The 23187-nt window shown below is 48.9% G+C and overlaps 1 protein-coding gene across 1 annotated transcript in view; it reads right to left on the reverse strand.

Annotated features, from left to right (window-relative positions):
* Positions 1-6431: 6431 nt before the first annotated feature.
* scn4ab (sodium channel, voltage-gated, type IV, alpha, b) overlaps positions 6432-23187 on the reverse strand; it is a 69713-nt gene continuing 52957 nt past the window's right edge. Inside the window, exons 22-29 of the mRNA XM_080010161.1 lie at positions 19682-19735; positions 17975-18112; positions 14994-15098; positions 14635-14905; positions 13585-14209; positions 7849-7993; positions 7653-7730; positions 6432-7155 (exon numbers count right to left, since the gene is read on the reverse strand). Coding sequence (XP_079866287.1) covers positions 6790-7155; positions 7653-7730; positions 7849-7993; positions 13585-14209; positions 14635-14905; positions 14994-15098; positions 17975-18112; positions 19682-19735 — 1782 coding nt within the window. The 3' untranslated portion in view covers positions 6432-6789. The remainder of the gene's footprint in view (positions 7156-7652; positions 7731-7848; positions 7994-13584; positions 14210-14634; positions 14906-14993; positions 15099-17974; positions 18113-19681; positions 19736-23187) is intronic.

A 23187-nucleotide genomic window follows, 5' to 3' on the forward strand; every position in this document is an offset into this window, starting at 1 on the left:
CGTACCCGAACTGGCACTCAAACGGGGACATGCCAGTGGAAGAGCAGCGCAGAGTGTTGTGAGCGTATTCCGCCCACACTAGATGGTCGCTCCAGGAGGCAGAGTTGGAGGACACGAGGCACCTCAGTGTTGTCTCCAGGTCCTGGTTGACCCGCTCCGTCTGGCCATTGGATTGAGGGTGGAAACCGGAGGACAGGCTGACGGAGGCGCCGAGGAGCTGGTGGAACGCTTTCCAGAACCGGGATGCAAACTGCGGGCCGCGGTCCGACACCACGTCCAGGGGCAGGCCGAACACCCTGAAAACGTGCTGCACCATGAGCTCAGCAGTCTCCAGAGCTGAGGGGAGCTTGGGCAGAGGAATAAAGCGGCAAGCCTTGGAGAACCGGTCCACAACGACAAAGATGACGGTGTGGCCCCGAGACGGTGGAAGGCCGGTGATGAAGTCCACTGAGAGGTGTGACCAGGGCCGACTGGGGATGGGAAGGGGATGCAGCAGCCCCATGGGATGTGACCGGGGGTTCTTGTTCTGGGTGCAGATGGTGCAGGCAGCGACGAAGGACCGGACGTCCTGCTCCATGGTAGGCCACCAGAAACGCCTGCGGAGGAACTCGAGGGTCCTGGAGATCCCCGGGTGGCCAGTGAGGCGGGATGAATGCCCCCATTGCAGGACTTGTGATCGGACAGCCTTCGGGACAAACAGGTGACCCGGGGGCCCGTTGCCGGGATCAGCCTCCCTCCTTTGGGCCTGCCGGACCTGCGTCTCGATTCCCCAGCGGACCGGAGCCAAGGTGCAGGAGCTCCGGAGAATGGGCTCGGGGAGTTCAACCAGCTCAGGAGGGTCGAACTGTCTGGAGAGAGCGTCGGGCTTGAGGTTCTTGGACCCGGGACGATATGACAGGATGAAGTTGAACCGATTGAAGAACAAGGCCCATCTGGCTTGACGGGAGTTGAGGCGTTTGGCATCCTGAATGTATGTCAGGTTCTTGTGGTCGGTCCAGACGACAAATGGGTGTTGGGCCCCCTCCAGTCAGTGCCGCCACTCCTCCAACGCCAGTTTGACTGCCAGTAGCTCCCGGTTCCCTATGTCATAGTTCCGTTCCGCTGGGGTGAGGCGACGGGAGAAGAAAGCACATGGATGGAGCTTCTTGTCGTGAGTCCTTTGGGACAAAACGGCCCCCACTCCCACATCGGAAGCATCCACCTCCACCACGAAGGGTAGGGTAGGCTCTGGTGTGGCCAGGACAGGGGCAGCGGTGAACCGCGTCTTGAGAGCCCTGAACGCCCACTCAGCCTCCGCAGTCCAGGCGAAGCGGGCTGTGGATGTCCTAGTGAGGGCGGTGAGGGGAGCCGCCACAGTGCTAAAACCCCGAATGAATCGCCTGTAAAAATTGGCAAACCCGAGGAAGCGATGCACCTGTTTGACCGAGGTGGGTGGTGGCCAGTCCCGGACGGCTTCGGTCTTGGCAGGATCCATCTGGACGTGACCCTCGGTGATGACAAACCCCAGGAACTGAACGGTGGTGGCGTGGAACTCACTCTTCTCCAGTTTCACATAGAGGCCATTGGCGAGCAGGCGGTGAAGGACCTGTCTCACATGCTGTATGTGTTCGGGAAGGGTCCTGGAGAAGATGAGGATGTCATTGATGTAGACGAACACGGAGCGGTTGAGAAACTCACGGAGGACGTCGTTTACAAAGGCCTGGAAGACAGCGGGAGCATTGGCCAATCCAAAAGGCATGACCAGGTATTCATAATGGCCGGTAGGTGTGTTGAAGGCGGTCTTCCACTCATCCCCCTCGCGGACACGGACGAGATTGTATGCGTTTTGAAGATCGAGTTTGGTGAAGATGGTGGCGCCCTGCAGTTGCTCGAAAGATGTGGATATGAGAGGAAGGGGGTAGCGATTCTTGACCGTGATCTTGTTCAGACCACGGTAATCAATGCAGGGACGCAGGCCGCCATCCTTCTTACCCACGAAGAAAAACCCTGCGCCCGCCGGGGAGGTAGAAGGGCGGATGAAACCTGAGGTGAGCGCCCCCCGGATGTACTCCTCCATGGCTGTAGTCTCAGGGGCAGAGAGAGAGAAGAGACGTCCTCGAGGTAGGTCTAGGGCAGGTGCCAGGCAGAAGGTCGATGGCGCAGTCATAGGACCGATGGGGAGGAAGCGTGGTGGCCCGTCTCTTGCTGAAGACCTCCCTCAGATCGGCATACTCGTGGGGCACTCGTGAAAACTCGGGAGGGATGGGACCTTGAATACGGACTGGAGCCAGGACACGGACAGGAACTCCGGAGTGGGCAGGGGCTTGGGAAGGGGCCCGAGCTTGGACACGGACTGGAGACTCGAGAGGGTGAGAAGACGGACTAGAACGAAGACAGGTGGTGTGGCAGGCAGGACCCCATTTGGTGAGACGCCCGGAGGCCCAGTCCAGATGTGGGTTGTGACGGGCTAGCCATGGGTAGCCCAGGACCAGTGGAAACTCATGAGAGTGGATGAGGTGGAGCTGGATTACCTCTGAATGTTTTCCCTCCAGTGACAGCCAAAGGGGGGCGATGAGATGGCACACGCTACCGGACCCCAGTGGTCTTCCATCCAGGGCTGTCACCGTGAGAGGATGCTCTAGAGGTGCCAGAGGGAGCTTTAGGGCCTTTGCTAGCCCTACATCCAGGAAGCTACCTGCAGCGCCGGAATCCACCATAGCTTGGAGGGAGTGATGTTGATCTCCCCAGGCGAGGGAGGCAGCCAGCCGGACCCCGGTTGCCTCGAGCACGGGAGAGAAGGTTGGCCTCATCGCAGTTCTCCCTACCCTGGACGAGAGCTGGCTTTTCCCGAGAGCTCAGGGCAGGAAGAACGGAAATGCCCCGGGATCCCACAGTACAAGCAGCAGCGCTCTCTCATCCGCCGGTCACGTTCGGACCGAGAGAGCCGTGTGCTGCCTACTTGCATCGGCTCCTCCCTTGATGCTGGAGGCGCGCTCGGGATAGCCAGGGGATGCTCGGGAGGCCTCGTCCCCAGAGTCGCTCTGCGCGCTGGTCTTTGTGAAGCGGGTAAAAAGCGTTCCCCTTGTCTCTCCCGGAGGCGGTTGTCCACCCGAATCGCTGTATCGATGAGCGTGTCCAGGTCCTCCTGCGCCTCCCGGGATGCCAGCTCGTCCTTGACACCCTCATTGAGACCCTCCTGGAAGGCCGCGATGAGTGCCTCGCTGTTTCATCCGGACGCCACGGCGACGGTGCGGAATGCGATGGCGTAGTCCGCTACGCTCTGTCCCCCCTGGCGGAGCCGGAGTAGCCATGTCGACGCCTCCCTCCCACTGACTGAGTGGTCAAACACTCGGCGCATCTCCCCGGCAAAAGCCTGGTAGCTGGAGCAGGCCGGGGTTTGCCGATTCCAGATGGCTGTGGCCCAGGAGAGTGCTTTGCCTGTGAGTAGCGTGACCACGTATGCCACCTGTGAGCGCTGGGTGGGGAACTGTGACGGCTGGAGCTCGAAAGCCAGGGAGCATTGTGTCAGAAAGCCACGACAACCCCCTGGGTTACCGTTGTACCTCTCTGGCGCCGGCAGTCGTGGTTTGCGGTGATCTGGAGGACGCGGGTCCATGGGAGGCAGCGCTGCCGCAGGGGCCATAGGTGGAGCCTGTGCCTGGCTCTGCTGGACGGCCTGGGCGAGCGACTGCAGGTTGTCCAGGACCTGCTGGAGAACCCGCTCATGACGGCCAATCGCAGCCCCCTGGTTCGTCAAGGCCACCCGCAGGCTCTCCACCTCTGGAGGCTGGCTCTCTGCTGGGTCCATGTTGGCGCTCAGTCTTGCTGTTAGGAGGTGTGCTGAGTGAACCCAGGTGCAGAGAACAAGGCAGAGGCGAGGTGGCAAAAATAGAGGTTTACTCAAAACAAGTACAAAACTGGGCAAAAACAAATAAGAAGTCTCGGGAGCTTGGAACAAGAGCGTTGTCATGAGGTTAGACAAACTCAAGACTGAGCGCCTGAGGACACAAACGACAGGGTCTAAATAGGGACAAACAAACGAGACACAGGTGAAACATATCACCTAATGAGGCAGGGTAATCAGGAACAGAAATAGGTGAAGCAGAGCAACCCTGAAAAGGCAGTACTGGCGGCATCTAGTGGCCGATGCCGGTAGGCCCCGGGCGAACCCTGACACAGAATCCACCCCCACCCCAGACTCTACCCCAGCATCCACCTCCACCCCACTTCCACCCCAGCATCCACCTCCACCCCAGCGTCCACCTCCACCCCAGCATCCATCCCACCTCCTCCCCAACATCCACGTCCACCCCAGCATCCACCTCCACCCCAGCGTCCACCTCCACCCCAGCATCCATCCCACCTCCTCCCCAACATCCACTTCCACCCCAGCATCCATCTCCACCCCAGCATCCACTTCCACTCAGCTTCCACCTCCAGCCCACCTCCACCCAAGAACCTACCTCCACCCACTAACTTTTTTTTAACCTGTGCTGTCAGCATGCTGGACATACAACACAGAGTATTTGTTCCATTGCATCTAGGACAGAGTTAGTCTGCAAGTGGAATTTAACTTCTCAACCTGCAATGCGACTCTTTATTCATTCTTTAATCATCAACAACTGCTGCAATAACTCTGTCCCGTGGATGACCTGTGGGACGACCAGAGCACAGTTTTTTGTTACACAGAACCACAACCAATCCCCTTTTTTGGAAAACTATATTACCATGTTTTGGTCTATAAACAGCTAATCATCATGGCTACTCCAAGAGGGGAGAATCACCACGGGTGAGACAAATAAACATGTACATGGAAAAACAAACATAGAAACAAACATGTACATGAAAAAACAATAACATAGACACAAACAACAACATGTACACAGAAAAAAATAAACATAGAAACAAACCTGTACACGGTAAAACAAAAATAGAAACAAACAACATGTACATGGAAAAAAATCAGACGACATGTTTCAACCAAATGAATTCATTCCATTTAAATTGGAACAGCAGTTGGGCACATGGCCTCTTTCTGTCATAGTTATGGCAGTAAATGAGGGAAAAACGGAGAGGAATGCAACCAGGAGGGTGTTGGGGTGTGTTCAAAGCATGTGTTGGTGGTCTGTGTGTGTGTGTGTGTGTGTGTGTGTGTGTGTGTGTGTGCGTGTGTGCGTGTGTGCGCGTGTGTGTGTATAGGACATCCCAATTGGTTCTGGTGTATAAGGTCCGTATTAAGTTTGGTGCCTCCAAGCAGCAGTCAAAGCCCTGAAGCCACCCCTGAGTCCCGCAGCTGCATAGACACCCCACACCTGCATAGACACCCCACACCTGCAGGAAAGCCCTGAGCACCCCGCCATGCAGCCACAGAAACCCCCCGGCCCCCAGACAAGCCAGGAGCCCGCAAAGCAACAGCCGCGCCCAATGGCCCCGAGGAGCTTAACCCATTCCCAGAGAGTGTGAGGCGACCCTTTCCCCCCCGAGGCGTACACATACAACCCACCCCCATGGGCAAGCACAAGGCGCACGTGCAGGCCAACAACTGACACGTGCCCGAACCGCCCGCCCCACTAGCCCCGCCAACCTTGCCAGGAGGGTCCCCATGCCTACCATCCCTCCGCTCAAAAGTTAGTCCCACCATACCGCAACTGGCAAGATGCCCCACCTGGCCACAAGCCCTGAATGGCCATAAAGCAGAGTGCACATGGCGCAGGACACCCCGAAGTCAGCTGCCCCCTCCACCGACGCTCGCAGACAGCCAGATATGTGAGCCCTCCACCAACCCCAGCACCCAGGGCACTCAACACAGAGAAGCCCCACAGCGGGAGCAAGCGCGACAACCGCCTCCCCCACCCACAATGGTGAGCAGCCTCCAAGGGGCCTTGGAAAGCACATGGCAGCTCTCTCCATAGCCCTACAGGTCAAAAACCAAGGGGCGCCAGGGGCATGCCGCCAAGACCTGAACCCATTCGGCCGGGGCACCTTTTGGTCACCCCCCAGCCAACCCACTTCCACGCCAGCATCCATCCCCACCTCAGCCTGCCCCCCAGCCCCCATCCCACCTCCACCCCTTCTCCCACCTCCAGCATCAGTGCTAGCTCTGCTCCGTAATATCTAGGGAAAGTTTGCAGCCATTAATGTTTGATCGCCATGGCAACAACTCACAAGAAGAACATGATTCCGGTTGAATTGATTTTATTTTAAAAGCTTCAAGAAAGAATCACACAAAACACTTTTATGATAATATATTTTTGAATATGTTTGGGAAACAATGATTTAAAAGGCAGGAAACCGGAAACAAGAAACAACTTCTGGTTGAAGCTGGAACTGAAAAGGTGAAATTGTAGAATCAGCAATAATTGTAAATCAAAGGATTTTCTTTTACCAATGAACCAACTAACAAGTGAAAGAGGCATATGACTTCCTGTGACATCACATCTTGTAGTAAAACATATTCTGCACCTCAGAAACAATGGCTAGAGGCGTTGGCTACCAGGAGGTGTTTGCCACAAGGGGCCGTTGGCCACCAGGAGGCGTTGGTCACCGGGGGATGTTGGCCACCAGGAGGCGTTGGTCACCGGGGGATGTTGGCCACCAGGAGGCGTTGACCACCAGTGGGCATTGGCGACCAAGGGGCGGAGCAAATGGGCATGCATAGCCAGTGTTAGCTCTGTTGATTTAAACGTTTAAGTCAGAAAATTTTGGTAGGATTTACTTGAATTACAGGAAGTTGGAAAATAGTGACGGATCAGGAAGCTGCGCAGTGGTCACATGACAGAGGTCACATGACAACAGGAAACAGGAAGTGAGTCAGACGAGGGACTCCTGAGGGTCCTCATATTGGAACGTCACAGGTGGAGGACGATGAAGCTGCACTAGACGGCTAGCGTTAGTATTAGCTGGAGGCTGGTCAGCGCCCTCTGCAGGTGGAGGCTGGTCAGCGTGCTCCTGACTTCTCTGGTCGCCATATAGTTCCTCCACCCTATGAAAGATGAGTCCCTGAGTCTCTGGAGGTGGCTGCCTGTCAATCTGCCTGTTTGTCTGCTCCCTGTAGGTGTAAGACGCCTGTCTCACTGTCCGCAGCAGGAGGTGCTTCCTGTACGCCCGCTGGATCACTGTGGCAGCGACCTCTTCATGTTTCCTCCTCAAGGTGCTGCTGATTGGTTCGTACGACACCTGGTGGACATCAGCAGAATAACACATGAGCATTTATAATAATAACAATATTTACACCAATCAATCAAAATAATATCAATAATAATAATAATAACAATAATAATAATAACACGGCAGAACATGGTGAACCAGAAGAAGTGGTCAAATAATAATAATAAAACAAACAATACCAATTTTGTGCTTGAGTCCCAAAATAATGTTATTAATAATAATGTGAATATAATATTGACACAGTAAATGGACACTATTATGAGCATTGGGCTGTATTTATTTTGTTCCTTTTATTCCAGTTGGCATCCAGCCACATTCTGCCTGTAGGGGGCGCACTGCAGAACCTCCTGCCAGGCTTTGAGACCTAACAGTGCAGTGGTCTCATTGGCCGCTGCGAGGCCAGACAGCACTCAGATAGACCAGGGCCAGGGTCCAGAACCCCGGCTGTCCAAGCCTGATGTCCTGGCAGGAGGTTCTGACCTAAGGAACAGAACAGAACACAGAACCTTGGAGGGGTTGTTGGACATGAACTTATCCTCCATGTTCGTCTTCACAGCGTCCATTCCTGCTGAGTCGCCCAGAACCTGAAACCAGAACCAGAACCACTAGAACCTGAACATAGCTTCTAACCAACAGACATGTAGACAGCCAGAAAGGCAGGCAGGCAGGCAGACAGACAGGCAGGAAGGCAGGCAGGCATACATGGGTGGTCAGGGCCAGCAGGATGTCCAGACAATGGATCCTGTCTCCAGGAACCAGGGGAAGGTCCATGTGGATCAGAGTGAAAATGTTGGGCCGTGGAACCCGGAGAGGATCCTTCAGGGAGTCACAGAACTCTGAGAGACGGCTGGTGAAGGACATGGAAAGATCTTTCTATACAGTATATCTCTATAACTCTATAACAATATCTATATCTCTTCAACTCTATAGCAATATCTATATCCTTATATCTCTATAACTACAGGTACTCCTCACTTAACCACCGAGTTCCGTTAAGTGACCAACAAGGTCATTAAGTGGCACGGTGGAACAGTGCATTGCACTACTGCCTCACAGCAAGAAGGTCCTGGCCCCAATTAGGGGCCTTTCTGTGTGGAGTTTGCATGTTCTACCCGTGCTCACATGGGGTTTCCTCCATCTAACATCAGTAAGGACCCCCACCGCAAACATCATCGTCTGACCAGTGATGGACATAATGGAACCAGGTCCCCGGGCGCTTCGTCGAATGCTGCCCATTGCTTCTGGCTGCCCCCCCAGAGGAAGTACAAGCTACATTTCACCAGCCACCATCAAAGTGTGTGTATGCATGTGTTGTGGTGTCATGTGACAAATAAAGATTCTTCTTCTTAATGTGAATTGGTCGATAAGCATGGACCCGTGTTATTTCAGAGTAAGGAGGCGTGGCTGGTATATATAGTGTATAAAGTATACAGAGTATTATTCTTCTTCTTTCGGCTGCACCTGTTAGGGGTCACCACAGCGAAACATCTGCCTCCAATACCTTCTGTTCTGCGCATCTTCCTCCCTTACACCAACCACCTGCATGTCCTCCCTCACCACATCCATAAACGACCCTTTTGGCCGTCCTCTTTTCCTCTTGCCTGGCAGCTCCATCCTCAGCATCCTTCTCCCAATGTAACTCTCATCTCTTTTACACACGTGTCCAAACCATCTCAATCTAACCTCTCTCACTTTTCTACCAAACTGTCCAACCTGAGCTGTCCTTCTTATGTACTCATTCTTAATCCTGCCCATCCATGCCACTCCCAATGAAAATCTCAACATTCTCATCTCTGCCACCTCCAGTTCAGCCACCTGCCTTTTTGTCAGTGCCACCGCCTCTAAACCATACATAGCATAGATCGATATACTGTATGTGTCTCACTACCGTCCTGTAGACCTCCCCCTTCACTCTTGCTGGAACCCTTCTGTCACAGATCACTCCAGACACTCTTCTCCACCCACTCCACCCTGCCTGTACTCTCTTCTTCACCTCTCTCCTGCACTCTCCGCTGCTTTGGATGGTCGACCCCAAGTACTTGAACTCATCCGCCTTCTCCACCTCCACTCCTTGCATTCTCAGCTTTTCGCCACTCTCCCTCCCATTGAGGCACATGTATTCTGGCTTACTCCGGCTGACTTTCATTCCTCTTCTCTCTAATGCTGCCTCCACTTCTCCAGGCTCTCCTCAACCTGCTCCTTACTCTCGCTACAGATCACAATGTCATCCGGGAGCATCATAGTCCATGGAGACTCCTGCCTGATTTCATCTGTTAACCTGTCCAACACCATTGCAAACAAGAAAGGGCTCGTAGCTGATCCTTGATGCAATTTCACCGCCACTTTGAATGCCTTCGTCACATCTTCTGCACACCTTACTCCTTGTCTGACTGCCCTCATACATATCCTGTACCACTCTTACATACTTCTCTGCCACCCCCGACTTCCTCATGCAATACCACACTTCCTCTCTCGGCACCCTATCATATGCTTTCTCTAAATCCACAAAGACGCAGTGCAACTCCCTCTGGCCTTCCCTGTACTTTTCCATCAGCATTCTTAAAGCAAACATTGCATCTTTAGCACTCTTTCCTGGCATAAAACCATACTGCTGCTCGCTATTCCCCACCTCTCCTCTTAACCTAGCCTCCACTACCCTTTCCCATAGCTTCATGCTGTGGCTGATCAACTTTATTCCCCTGTAGTTACTACAGCTCTGTACGTCTCCCTTATTCTTGAAGATGGGTACGAGTACACTTCTTCTTGACTGCTCCGGCATCCTCTTCCTTTCCAGGATGGTGTTAAACAGTCTCGTTAGGAACGCCACTGCCATCTCGCCAAAAAATTTCCACGCTTCCCCAGGTTTGTCATCTGGGCCAACTGCCTTTCCTCTCTTCATCTTCTTTAATACCGTTCTCACCTCATCCTTGCTAATTTGCTGCACTTCTTGATCCACTATCCCCACTATCATCCACTCTTCTCTCCCTCTCATTTTTTTCATTCATCAACTCCTCAAAGTACTCCTTCCACTGTCTCAACACACTCTCCTCACTAGTCAGCACATTCCCATCATTATCCTTGATCACCCTAACCCGCTACACATCCTTCCCAGCTTGGTCCCTTTGTCTTGCCAATCGGTAAAAGTCTTTTTCTCCTTCCTTACTGTCCAACCTCTCATAAAACTCGGCGTATGCTTTTTCCTTTGCCACTTATTTCCTCGCCTTGCCACGCATCAGCTTGTACTCCTGTCTACTTTCTTCATCTCCCTAACTATGCCATCTCTTCCTTGCCAACCTCTTCTGCTCTATGCTCTCCTGTATTTCCTCATTCCACCACCAAGAGTCCTTGTTTTCCTTCCTCTTCCCGCATGATACACCGAGAACCTTCTTGGCCGTCTCCCTCACCACTTCCGCAGTTGTTTCCCATTCATCTGGTCACCACTGATTCCCACCTATTGCCTGCCTTACCTCTTCCCCAAATTGCATGCAACACTCCTATCACCCCAACAATTTCCAGCTTCATGCTCATCACTCTGTCCGACACTCTTGTCACCTCCAAAACACTCTTGACATATTCTTCCTTCAAGACCATCCCTACCCCATTTCTCCTGCCAACCACTCCATGGTAGAACAGTTTGTACCCAGCTCCGATACTCCTGGCCTTACTCTCCTTCCACCTGGTCTCTTGTACACATAGTACATCTCCCTTCCTTCTCTCCATCATGTCAGACAGCTCTCTCTCTTTACCCTTCATAGTGCCAACGTTCAAAGTTCCTACTCTCAACTCTACTCTCCTACCCTTCTTCCTCTCCTGCTGTCTCCGGACACACCTTCCCCTTCTTCTTCTTCTTCGGCCAACAGTAGCATAATTTCTACTGGCACCCTGTTGGCTAACTGCACCAGTGGTGGTCATTGTTAACCCGGGCCTTGACCGATCTGGTATGGAAATCAGATTTGTTGTCCGCATATTTGATTTGGTCTGGTTTTTACGCCATAAGCCCTTCCTGACGCAACCCTCTCTGTTCATCCGGGCTTGGAACCTGGACCGATGATTCACTGGCTTGTGCACCCCCAGTGGCTAGATTATAGTGTATATAGTATACAGTATATCGTGGATATAGTGTATATAGTATATATATATAGTATATATAGTTGATATAGTATACATAGTGTATATGGTATATATAGTGTATCTAGTGTATATAGCATATATAGTATATATAGTGTTTATAGTAGATATAGTGTATGTAGTGTATACAGTGCATATAGCATATAAAGTGTATATAGTGTATATAGTGTATATAGTATATATAAAGTACAGATAGTATATATATAGTATACATAGTGTATATAGTGTATATAGTATACATAGTGTATATAGTATATACAGTGTATGTAGTGTATATTGTATATATAATGTATATAGTATACAGTATATAGTGTATATAATATATATAGTATATATAGTGTATATAGTATATACTGTATAGTATATATAGTGTATATAGTATGTATAGTATATATAGTGTATATCGTATATATGTGTCCCACCACAGCAAAAGCCGCCATCTTGTGTATTTCTACAATCGCCAGGAGCAGCTAAATAAATTGAACAACCCTTTCTTGAAGGAAAATTAGATTTTTCCAGATTTGTGTTCCTTTGTGGGGTTTTTTATCTCTCAACGTATTTTCAAAACCAAGTTTGATTTATAAATAGTAGAAAAATGTTAAACTGTGGAGTTAAATATTCCCGTTAGATTACATGGGGAAATGCAGTTCACTTACTGAGACACTGAACATAGTGGGGAACAACGCTGATCGATCATTTCCTTTAATGCCACCGTCTAGGTGAAGATCATTCCTCTATATTCCATGTGATGGGAAGTCACAATGTGAAACTGTTTTGATAGAATTAAACATTCAAATCGTACTACTTTCACACACACTCACATTGTTGTGAAACCGCGAGGAAGAAGACCCCTTCGTGTCACGCACCTACGTCACTTCCGTAAACAGACGGTTAAAGCACAGCACCGGGGTATTTCGGTCTCATTTGTCCTTGAAAACGTCCTTCTCCTTATCGTTATGGATTACGAGAAGCGGGTGGTGGAAGCTCAGAATTATATTTGGACCTTCATCTGACCAGTGCGATACATCCAAGTCAGTGTTAGCAGCGCGTACTGGACATATTCCTGGATGATAGTCAGTTCTCCGACGGCGACACGGCGAACGACAACGCTGCTGAATCTGACATTACTCCGGACTTCGAGAACATTTCAAACAGCGGATTTCAAACGGAAGAAGTCGATGACGTGATGAAGTCCGTTGAGGCTGGTGACAAATTTTCAGATTTCAGATTTTCTGAGACACAATTATTGATAGACTCTACATTTTGTTGTGTTCTCCATACTTTTAAACTCCAAAATAATTTCACTTTTATAAAACATGTGTATTCTTACTGTTAAATAAAGATTTTTTTACAAACAAAATTAGTTGTGTGTTGTTGAGCTGTTCGTGATTAGCCCATTCAGCAGTATGTTAAGTAGCCATGACACTTTGTTTGTCTGCCTACCCCCATTTGCATTCTGGGAGGTGGCTGAATGAACCTGGTGTGGGTAAAACTTTGGAGGTGAATTTCTCAGAATTACAGTTTGCCACACCCTTGTCATTAACAAGTCATAGCTTTAAAAATATTTGCTGATTTGCACAAGTGACACCTTGTTTGGAAGCTCTGATTCTCCACTTTCAAATGATGCAAAAAACCCTCAAAAGCCGACAAATGACCCTAAAGTATGCGGTGGGTCACATATAGTGTATATAGTCTATATAGTATATAAAGTGTATATAGTTTATATAGTATATACAGTGCATATAGTATATATAGTGTATATTGTGCATATAGTGTATATAGTCTATATAGTATTTAAAGTGTATATAGTGTATACAGTGCATATAGTATATATAGTGTATATTGTATATATAGTGTATATAGTGTATATTGTATATATCCTATAGTGTATATAGTGTATAGTATATATAGTGTATATTGTATATATAGTATATATAGTGTATATAGTATGTATAGTATAACTAGTGTATATAGTATATATAAAGTACAGATAGTATATATATAGTATATATAGTGTATACAGTGCATATCGTATATATAGTATATATTCTATATATAGTGTATATAATAGATAAAGTATATATACTATATATATCATATATTGTACATAAAGGGTGATGAGATGAGATGCTTGGTATTATACGCTGCGTACGATACAGACTGGTCAGAGAGCTGGTCGTAAGTCGCAACGATCGTTAAACAGGTAGGTCGGTTGGTAAGGAGTACCTGTATATCTATATGTCTATCTCTATGTCTCGATAACTCTCTATATCCATATCTCTATCTCTGTGTCTCGCCCATGGGACCTGCCTGTACTGGATGAACTGCGAGGCGTCAGGGTCAAACTTCTCCCAGGTCTCATAGAACATCTCAAAATCATCCTCAGTCAGCGGATCGGCGCTCTCCTCCGTGGCCACGTTGAAGTTTTCCAGGATGATGGCGATGTACATGTTGACCACCACCAGGAAGGACATGATGATATAGCTGCAGAAAAAAGCGATGCCCAGCGCCGGGCTTCCGCAGTTGCCCCGCACCTCGGAGCCCGGGTTCTCCAGCAGGGGATCGCAGTCAGGGGGGCTGGAATTGAGGATGGGGCTGAGGAGCCCATCCCAACCAGCAGACGTGGTGACCATGAAGAGGCAGATGATGCTGTTCCCAAAGGTCTCGAAGTTAAACATGTCATCGATCATGGCCTCCTTCTTGACGTAGGCGAAGTTGGACATGCCGAAGATGGAGAAGATGAACATGATGAGGAAGAGGAGCAGGCCGATGTTGAACAGTGCAGGAAGGGACATCATCAGTGCAAACAGCAACGTGCGTATGCCCTTGGCACCGCGGATCAGGCGTAGGACGCGGCCAATGCGGGCCAAGCGGATCACTCGGAAGAGTGTTGGAGAAACAAAGTACTTCTCTATGATGTCAGCGAGAAGGAGCCCTGCAGAGAGAGATCCGCACATTACCTTATGTGGTGTGGGGATGTTGTGGTTGAGCAGCCACACCTGACCTGGATCTAGATAATTAGGGACCTGGGTGAGAGTGGCTGCATACCTGTTGCTTGTTGGTTGGACTAACGATCAAAAGGTTAAAACCCCCATCCCCACAAACACTCAGGATATGAGCCCTGTCATGACATGTTCTATCTGCTCCTGGGCTAATTCCAGCTGGCCAACTCTCTTCAATAAACTGGTGTTTACAACCCCTGTCCTCTGTTTCTCTGTGCCAGAGGGCCCTGAGTGGCGGGTGGTAAGCAAACTGCCCCACCTTATTACATATCCAGCCCTTGAGACGGACAGGGAACCCTGGAGGTGGTGACATGAATCAGGATGATCAATCTATCTTTGAACCTTGTTAGGGACTCACCTACAATGGACAGGATGACCACCACAAAGTCGAAGATGTTCCAGCCCACAGCAAAGTAGTGCTGACGTAGGGCCAACACCTTCAGGGAGCACTCAGTGGTGAAAACCATAATGAAGACCATGTTGACCCAGTAGAGGACCTGCACCTTCTCAGGACTCTGCTCGTCTGTCTCCACCATCATGGTCACCATGTTCAGGCAGATCAGCACCATGATGAAGATGTCAAAGAACTGCTGGGTCACCAGATCGAACACAAGGCCCTGGAGTGGGTTCTGAAGAAGACCAGAGACCCCAGGACTGAGACTAAGTTACCAGCTGGTTATCAGCTGGTTATCACCTAATTAACGCAACAGGACTCACCGCGGGGCGGGGCACTGGCTTCTGGGGCTTCTTGGAGCCCAGCTTCTTCATGGCGTTGTAGTATTTCTTCTGCTCCTCTGTCATGAAGAGGTCTGTTCCTCCCAAGTAGAAAAACAAAACACAACTAGTCAAATGAAGAGAAGCACAGCTAACGCAAACTAGCATCAAGCCAACTAACAAAAATGTTGTGTCAGTTAATTATACACTTCCAGAAAAAATTAACAAACTAACTAAAAATGTATTGAAGTGATCAAACTAGAGACTCTAAGACAAATTAAAGTTCCTTTCCCACTTGCACTGAAAGCTATAAATCTACAAGCAATGTTCCGTATCGGCGTCATGTGGGAAAGGGATCCGGTCTTGATGTTCCGTAAAAGTCGTTCCATAAATTTTCTCTCAATCTAGTATCATTTATGGGAAAATGCCGGTACGGCCGTGAATGGAAGTGCATGGGAACGGAAGCAGCAGTAACAACACTTTCTGTTTTTTCCAAGATACTGCAGTCTACCCTGCAGTATCTGATCTTTATAAAGAGAACAGCCAAGGTATTGGTCTCTGTCTAATAATGATCAGGATCCGCAGGATCATGAAGGATCCTCACCACCCCAACAACGGACTGTTCCAGCTGCTACGGTCAGGCAAGCGCCTCCGCAGTCACAAAGCGAGAACAGAGAGACCGATACAGAGTTTTTTCCCGCAAGCCATAAGAACTGTCAATGCTGACCTCACCAGGGGTCCTCACTGAGCCACACACATAGGCTCCACTACCTACTGTACTGTATGTGGCATACTGTACTGCATACTGTGTCACTGATCTGGGTTGTTTGGTGTTACCGTATTGCTGCGCCGTACTGTATACTGTGCTGTATTATCCCACAAACACTACCTCACTTTATTCACATGCCACTTTAATGCACATATCTGTATTTACATAATTGCCTATCCCATATACATAAGTCTATCCCATATACGTAAGCCTACCCTTTATCTATTCCATTTAATTTAATTTTATTTATTTTATTCTATATATTTTTATTTTATTCAATAAGTATTCGACTTACTGTATTATGTTTTAGGAATCAGTTCATTGGTCTAGTAGAAATAAATTTTCTTAGGTAGCTACTGTGCTACTGTCTAGGACATATTGGGGGTAATCACCGGGTGCGTTGCATTACATTTCACTGCTTATATGTATGAAAGTATGTATATGTATGTGACGAATAAACCTCTTGAATCTTGAATCTTGAATATTAATGGCCAATCCATCTAATCTGTTCAAAATATGACATTAAATTGAATTTGTATTATAACTATTGACATTAAGTAAAATACATTTAATCAAACAAAAACAAATAACTTTATTAAAGCTTGTTTATTTCTTAGTTTCTTCCCAATCAAAAAATATTGCTTGTTTGACTACTGTTCAAATTTTAATTTATCTTTATTTTGAACTTTTTATGGAGAATTGTTTGAAGAATGTATGTATGTAATACATATATGCATACATACATACATACATACATACATACATACATACATACAACATAAATAGTCATACATACATATATACATACATATAAACATACATAAATGCAAACATCGTCCTACATACATAAATAAATACATACAAACTTACAAAGTCATACATACATACTGTACAGACATACATACATACATATATACTTACATCATCATACATACATAAAAACAGAGATACATAATTACATCATCATACATATAGTATACTGTACATAAATACATACCTACTGTACATACATAGTCATACATACATACTGTACCTATATAGAGATACATACATACATACAGACATACGTACAGTATGTATATACTAGGAATGCTACAGTACATTTGGCCTGGATGGAAAGGATCTGGATGCAAAGACATCAGGGCTCAACCCAACTGGGCTCCAACCATTTTGTCACTCTGGGAAAACTGTTGATGGGGGAGGGTAAGATACTTACTGAGAAAGTGTTCCCATGATGCACGGTGCTTGTTTCGTTCCATGAGGAAGGGTTTCCCTAACCCTTCCCTACCCTAACCCTAACCCAATATAAATATACCTATTTAGATACATAAGTACACTTGTGACATACATCATCTTATGATGCACCTGGACACCTCATCAGTGATGTTACCTGGGGTCACTGGGTGTTTCAGGTCTTTCATCAATCAGACACCCTCACACAGGCGACCCATCCAGGATTGAACAAGCCCCAGCTTGTGTCCAGGTAGCACTCTCCCACCCATGGCTTTCCTCTTCTGATTCACAGCCACCTCAAAGCAACTTCTACTGCCTCCTGGCCAACTTGATGGCCTACTGCCACTGTGATGCTCAGCATGTTGTAGGCTCTGCAGAGAGACTGGCCTGCGAACCCTCTGCATCCCACCTCAATGGGTTCGCATCTCACTCACCACCCGTTGCTTCGGCATACTTCTACTAGCTCAGCGACTTTTCCCTCTTCCTCATGCTTAGAGGCTTCCTAGATCAGCACCATGTCCGGCATCAGCGTTGTTGTGACAACAGTTTCTGGGAACTTCAGTTGTTTAGCTGTTTCAGCTTCCAGTCTTGTGTCATTGCAAGTAGGCCCAGCCTTGAAAGCGATGGTCTTCTTTGCTGGGTGGAAGCGTTTGCAGTGGCTAATCCCACTGCAGATAGTGTCCCCTATGGCCTTCAGGACTTAGTCATGGCACTAGTGGTAGTGCCCATCACCAGGGCTTTGGAACAGCAGCTGAGGATATGGGCCAGGGTTCCTCTCTTCAGGCACAGAGGCCAAGCTGGTGATGCAAACCTTCTTCCAGCAAAACAAGTTGGATGGGCTTGGTTAAACATCATAGACAGCCTGGATTAACCCATACATACATAATACATACATACATACATACATACATACATACATATATATATATAAATACAAGGCCGAAAATACATTCATTCACATCTGTATCTCCTAGGGACTCATCTTAGCTTTCTGCTGGTTGAAGTTGTCGATGATGACTCCGATGAAGAGGTTGAGGGTGAAAAAGGATCCAAAGATGATGAAGATGACGAAATAAAGGTACATGTACAGGTTGGACTCGTAGAGCGGCTGCTGCTCCACCTGTACAAATACACAGTATACATAGTAATATATATATAGTGCATATAGTGTATATAGTATATATAGTATATATAGTGTATATAGTATATATAGTGTATATAGTGTATATAATGTTATTTCACGGTAAGGGGGCATGGCCATTGTGAACACTAGTGAAGTGAATACTGACAGACTGCGGGAACGAGACCGAGAATGGTGATGAGATGTACACAGTTTATATATTATATGAAGTATATTGTGTATATAGTATATATAGTGTAGTGTTTATAGTTTATATAGTGTATTTAGTATATATAGTGTATATAGTGTATACAGTGTCTATAGTAGTATACATAGTATATATTGTGTATATAGTGTATATGTGTATATAGTATATATAGTGTTTATAGTATATACAGTGTTTACAGTGTATATAGTGTATGTGGTATATATAGCATATATAGTATATATTTACATTTTCATTTACATTTAGTCATTTAGCAGACGCTTTTATCCAAAGCGACTTACAAGGGAGAATAACATTCAAGCTACATTGCGACAGAGATTAGTGTAACAACGCCATTAGTGTAACAATAAATACTGCAAGGTAGTGCTAAGTAACTGTAGGTTAGGACAGGAGGTACTCACTGAAGAGCTGGGTCTTCAAGTGCTCCTTAAAGACAGAGAGGGAGCTCCCTGCTCTGGTCATTTTTGGCAGCTCATTCCACCAACGTGGAACTACAAATGAGAATAGCCTGGATTGCCGTGGCTGTATGGCCGGCAGAGCCAGGCGACACTCATTTGACGAGCGCAGCATCCGGGGGGCAACATGTGCTCTTACAAGAGCATTTAAGTAGGCGGGAGCATTCCCAACAATCACTCTGTAGGCCAGCATCAGATACTTGAACTTGATGCAGGCGGCTACAGGTAACCAGTGGAGCTCGATGAGCAGCGGAGTGACATGTGCCCTCTTTGGCTGATTGAACACCAGTCGCACCGCCGCATTCTGTATCAATATTGTACATATAGTGTATATAGTATATATAGTGTTTATAGTGTATATAGTATACTGTTTATAGTAATATAATGTATTTGTGTATACAGTGTATATAGTAATATAATGTATATGTGTATACAGTGTATATAGTATATATAATGTATATAGTATACTGTATATAGCGTATATAGTGTATACAGTATATATTGTATATATAGTGTATATCGTATATATAGTGTATATAATGTATATTATGTTATTTCACGGCAAGGGGGCGTGGCCATTGTGAACACTAGTGTAGTGAATACTGACAGACTGTGGGAACGAGAGAGAGAACGGTGATGAGATGTATACAGAATATATAGTAAATATAGTATATACAGTATATATAGTTTAGATAGTATATACAGTAAAGGGTGATGAGATGAGATGCTTGGTATTATACATAGTGTACAATACAGAATGGTCAGAGAGCTCGTCGTAATTCTGAACATCGTTAAAAAGGTAGGTTGTTAAGTGAGGAGTACCTGTAAATCATTATTTCACTAAATCTAGTGCTTTGAGAGAGTATAGTAGTACTTTACAGTACTCACCTCTCGAGAGTCGACTGCTCCATACATGATGTCCATCCAGCCTTTAAAGGTCGCCTGAAAGTACACACACATTACTCCGTGCACTTACAGTAGATGCACTACAGTACAATAAACAGTGCATGCAAACAGTACTACAGTCTACGTGGAGAGAAGTACACTGCCCATTGACAGTACGACAGTAAACGTTGACAGTACTACAGTGCACGTAGACAGTAGTACACTGCAAGTAAGCAGTACCACAGTGCATGTAAACAGTACCACAGTGCACGTAAGCAGTACCACAGTGCACGTAAGCAGTACCACAGTGCACGTAAGCTGCACTACAGTGCACGAAGCAGTACCAAAGTGCATGAAAGCTGCACTACAGTGCAAGAAGCAGTATCACAGTGCACGTAAGCAGTACCACAGTGGACATAAGCAGCACTAAAAGTGCACGTAAGCAGCACTACTGTGCACGTAAGCAGCACTACAAGTGCACATAGGCAGGACTACAGTGCATGTAAGCAGCACTACAAGTGCACTTAAGTTGTACCACAGTGCACATAAGCAGTACAAGTGCACTTAAGCAGTACCACAGTGCATGTAAGCAGCACCACTGTGCACCTAAGCAGCACTAAAAGTGCACGTAAGCAGCACTACAGTGCACATATTCAGCACCACAGTGCATGGAAACAGCACCACAGTGCATGTAGGCAGTACCACAGTGCACTTAAGCAGTACCACAGTGCACGTAAACAGCACTACAGTGCACGTAGCGGTACCACAGTGCACATAAGCAGTAATACAGTGTACGTAGGCAGCACCACAGTGCACATAAATGTAATGAAATGTATACCGTAATTTCCAAACTATAAGCCGCTACTTTTTTCCCACGCTTTGAACCTCGCGGCTTAAACAATGATGCGGCAAATTTATGGATTTTTCCCGCTTTCACAAGCTTCATACCGCCAAAAAACTGAGCAAAAAACACATTATGTGACGGTGCTCAGTTTTTCGGCGACATGAAGCTTTCATTAGACCAATGAAATTGCCGAACGTGTCATGATCTCCGCCTTCTTCTACCTTCCCCTCCCTCTCCTTACCTGTCCCATTAGCCCAACTCTATTCACCTGCGCACACAGCTGTTCCAGATCTGCAATCTAACCACTATATATACCTCTCACCAGTCACCCATTGCCAGATTGTCTTCGATGCTTGCACCAGCGTTCCAGCGTTCTCCGGACTGATTCCCCGCTACCGACTCTGCCTCGCTCCAACTACGTATCCTGCCTGCCACTCCGCCTGTCTTCTGTCTGCACTCCTCGTTATCGAACCTGCCTGTCGCCGACGATGTATCCCGCCTGCCCCCTGCCTGTCTTCCGTCCGCTCTACAAATAAAAGACATTACCGAATATCCCTGCCTGTCTTTGTGCTGCAATTGGGTCCTAACCACACCCGTTACAGTACAATCTGGCCAACAATGGACCCAGCACACAATCCCGAGTTGCTGATTCGCCTGGGAAGGGTGGAGTCACAGCTCCAACACCAGGAGGCTCTCCGAGCCTCCACCACAGCGGACGTTCGGCTAGCAGCGCCTAGCCAGGAGCAAGGGCTCGCCACGCTAGCTGCCCAGGTCCAGCAGCTCGCCATCGCTCTTGGTCAGTTCATCCCGCCGCCTGCTTCCCCGGACCCACCTGCACCAGCACCGACCCATCCTGGGTACTCCCTGGAGCCCCGGGTGGGGGTTCCAGAACGCTACACCGGAGACGCAGACGGCTGTAGTTCGTTCATTACGAACTCTTACATCCTCTTCGCTCTGCAGCCCCACACCTTCGCCTCCGAGGAAGCCCGGGTGGCGTTCACCATAAATCACCTGACGGGTTGCACTCGGCTGTGGGGAACGGCCGAGTGGGAACGACGCACACCAGCCTGCTCCTCCTTCCACGCCTTCGCCGCCGAGCTCCGCAAGGTGTTCGGGGTGACATCACAAGGTCCCGATGCTGGTGGTCTCCTGGGTCTCAGTCAAGGGTCCCGCTCCGTGGTCGATTACGCGATCGACTTCCGCACCCAGGCTCGACTGAGTGAGTGGAACCCGGCAGCCCAGATTGACGCATTCCTGATGGGATTAGCCGAGTACGTGAAGGATGAGCTAGTTTCCCACGACCTGCCCACCTCTCTCGATGGCATCATTGAGCTTGCTTCCTGTATCGACCGACGCATCCAGGCCCGCCAGCGAGAGAGGCGTCAGAGGCAAGTGGAGCGCCGCCCAGCAACCCGTCTTCCAGGTTCCTCCCGCCGCCAGCTCTTCCGGCCCGTCAATGAGTGAGGCCTCTCCCATGCGGGTTGACCGGTCCAGCCTCACCCCAGAGGAGAAGGAGAGACGCCGGGTGGGGAACCTTTGCCTCTACTGGACTCTAAAGGACTGGGCTCGCCAGTGAGGGAGGAGGTCCTGGTGAGCCACACCTCCAAATCCCCCTCCAACCTACGCCCCCTGTGCCAGGCTCGGCTGCTCCTGCCCCAAGGCTCACATTCCCTCGCCATACTTATTGACTCTGGTTCAGATGTTAACATCATCGACGATAAACTAGCACGGCAGTTGGATGTTGGTCGAGTTCTCCTGCCTTCTCCGGTACCTGCCACTGCCCTGGATGGCCGCCTCCTGGGGACAGTCACCCATCAGACAGTGCCCATCCGCGTGCTCCTGTCCGGCAACCACCACGAGACGATACTGTCTGCATCCTGCACTCACCTCGTCACCCTCTCCTCCTGGGGTTCCCCTGGCTCCGGCGTCACAACCCACACCTCGACTGGACCACAGGGGCTATTCTGGGATGGAGTCCTGCGTGCCATAAGGCCTGCCTGAAGCAAGCCGCCGCACCTCAGCCACCCGCCAGCTCCACCCGTCGTCCTGGTCCGAGCAGCTTTTGTGGGTGGAATATGCCCACAACACCCTGACCAGTTCGGCCACAGGCCTCCCCCCCTTCCAGTGCGCCTATGGCTTCCAACGGCCTCTGTTCCCGGCCCTTGAGAAGGAGGCTTCCTGCCCGTCCGTCCAGGCCTTCATTCGCCGCTGCCGCAGGATCTGGACCCGGGCCCGGGCCGCCCTCCTCCGAGCCGCTGGCCGCAATGCCTCTGCCGCCAACCGTCGCCGCTCCCAGGCCCCGGACTACCAGCTGGGCCAGAAGGTCTGGCTCTCCACCTGGGACCTCCCCCTTAAGGTGGAATCCAAAAAGCTGGCTCCTCGGTTCATCGGCCCGTTCATGATCGAGAAGGTCGTTAACCCGGTGGCAGTGCGGCTCAAGCTCCCCAGGTCCATGCGCGTCCATCCCACCTTCCATGTGTCCAAAGTTAAGCCGGTCCGGGAGAGTGCTCTGGTCCCCTTGGCGCCTCCTCCGCGCTTCATTGACGGGGGTCCTGCCTTTTCTGTCCGCCGTCTCCTACGTTCCCGCCGGCATGGGAGAGGCCTGCAGTACCTGGTGGATTGGGAGGGTTACGGCCTGGAGGAGAGGTCCTGGGTCCCTGCGAGG

The sequence above is a fragment of the Zeus faber genome, assembly GCF_960531495.2.
Source record: "Zeus faber genome assembly, chromosome: 11".
NCBI lineage: Eukaryota > Metazoa > Chordata > Actinopteri > Zeiformes > Zeidae > Zeus > Zeus faber.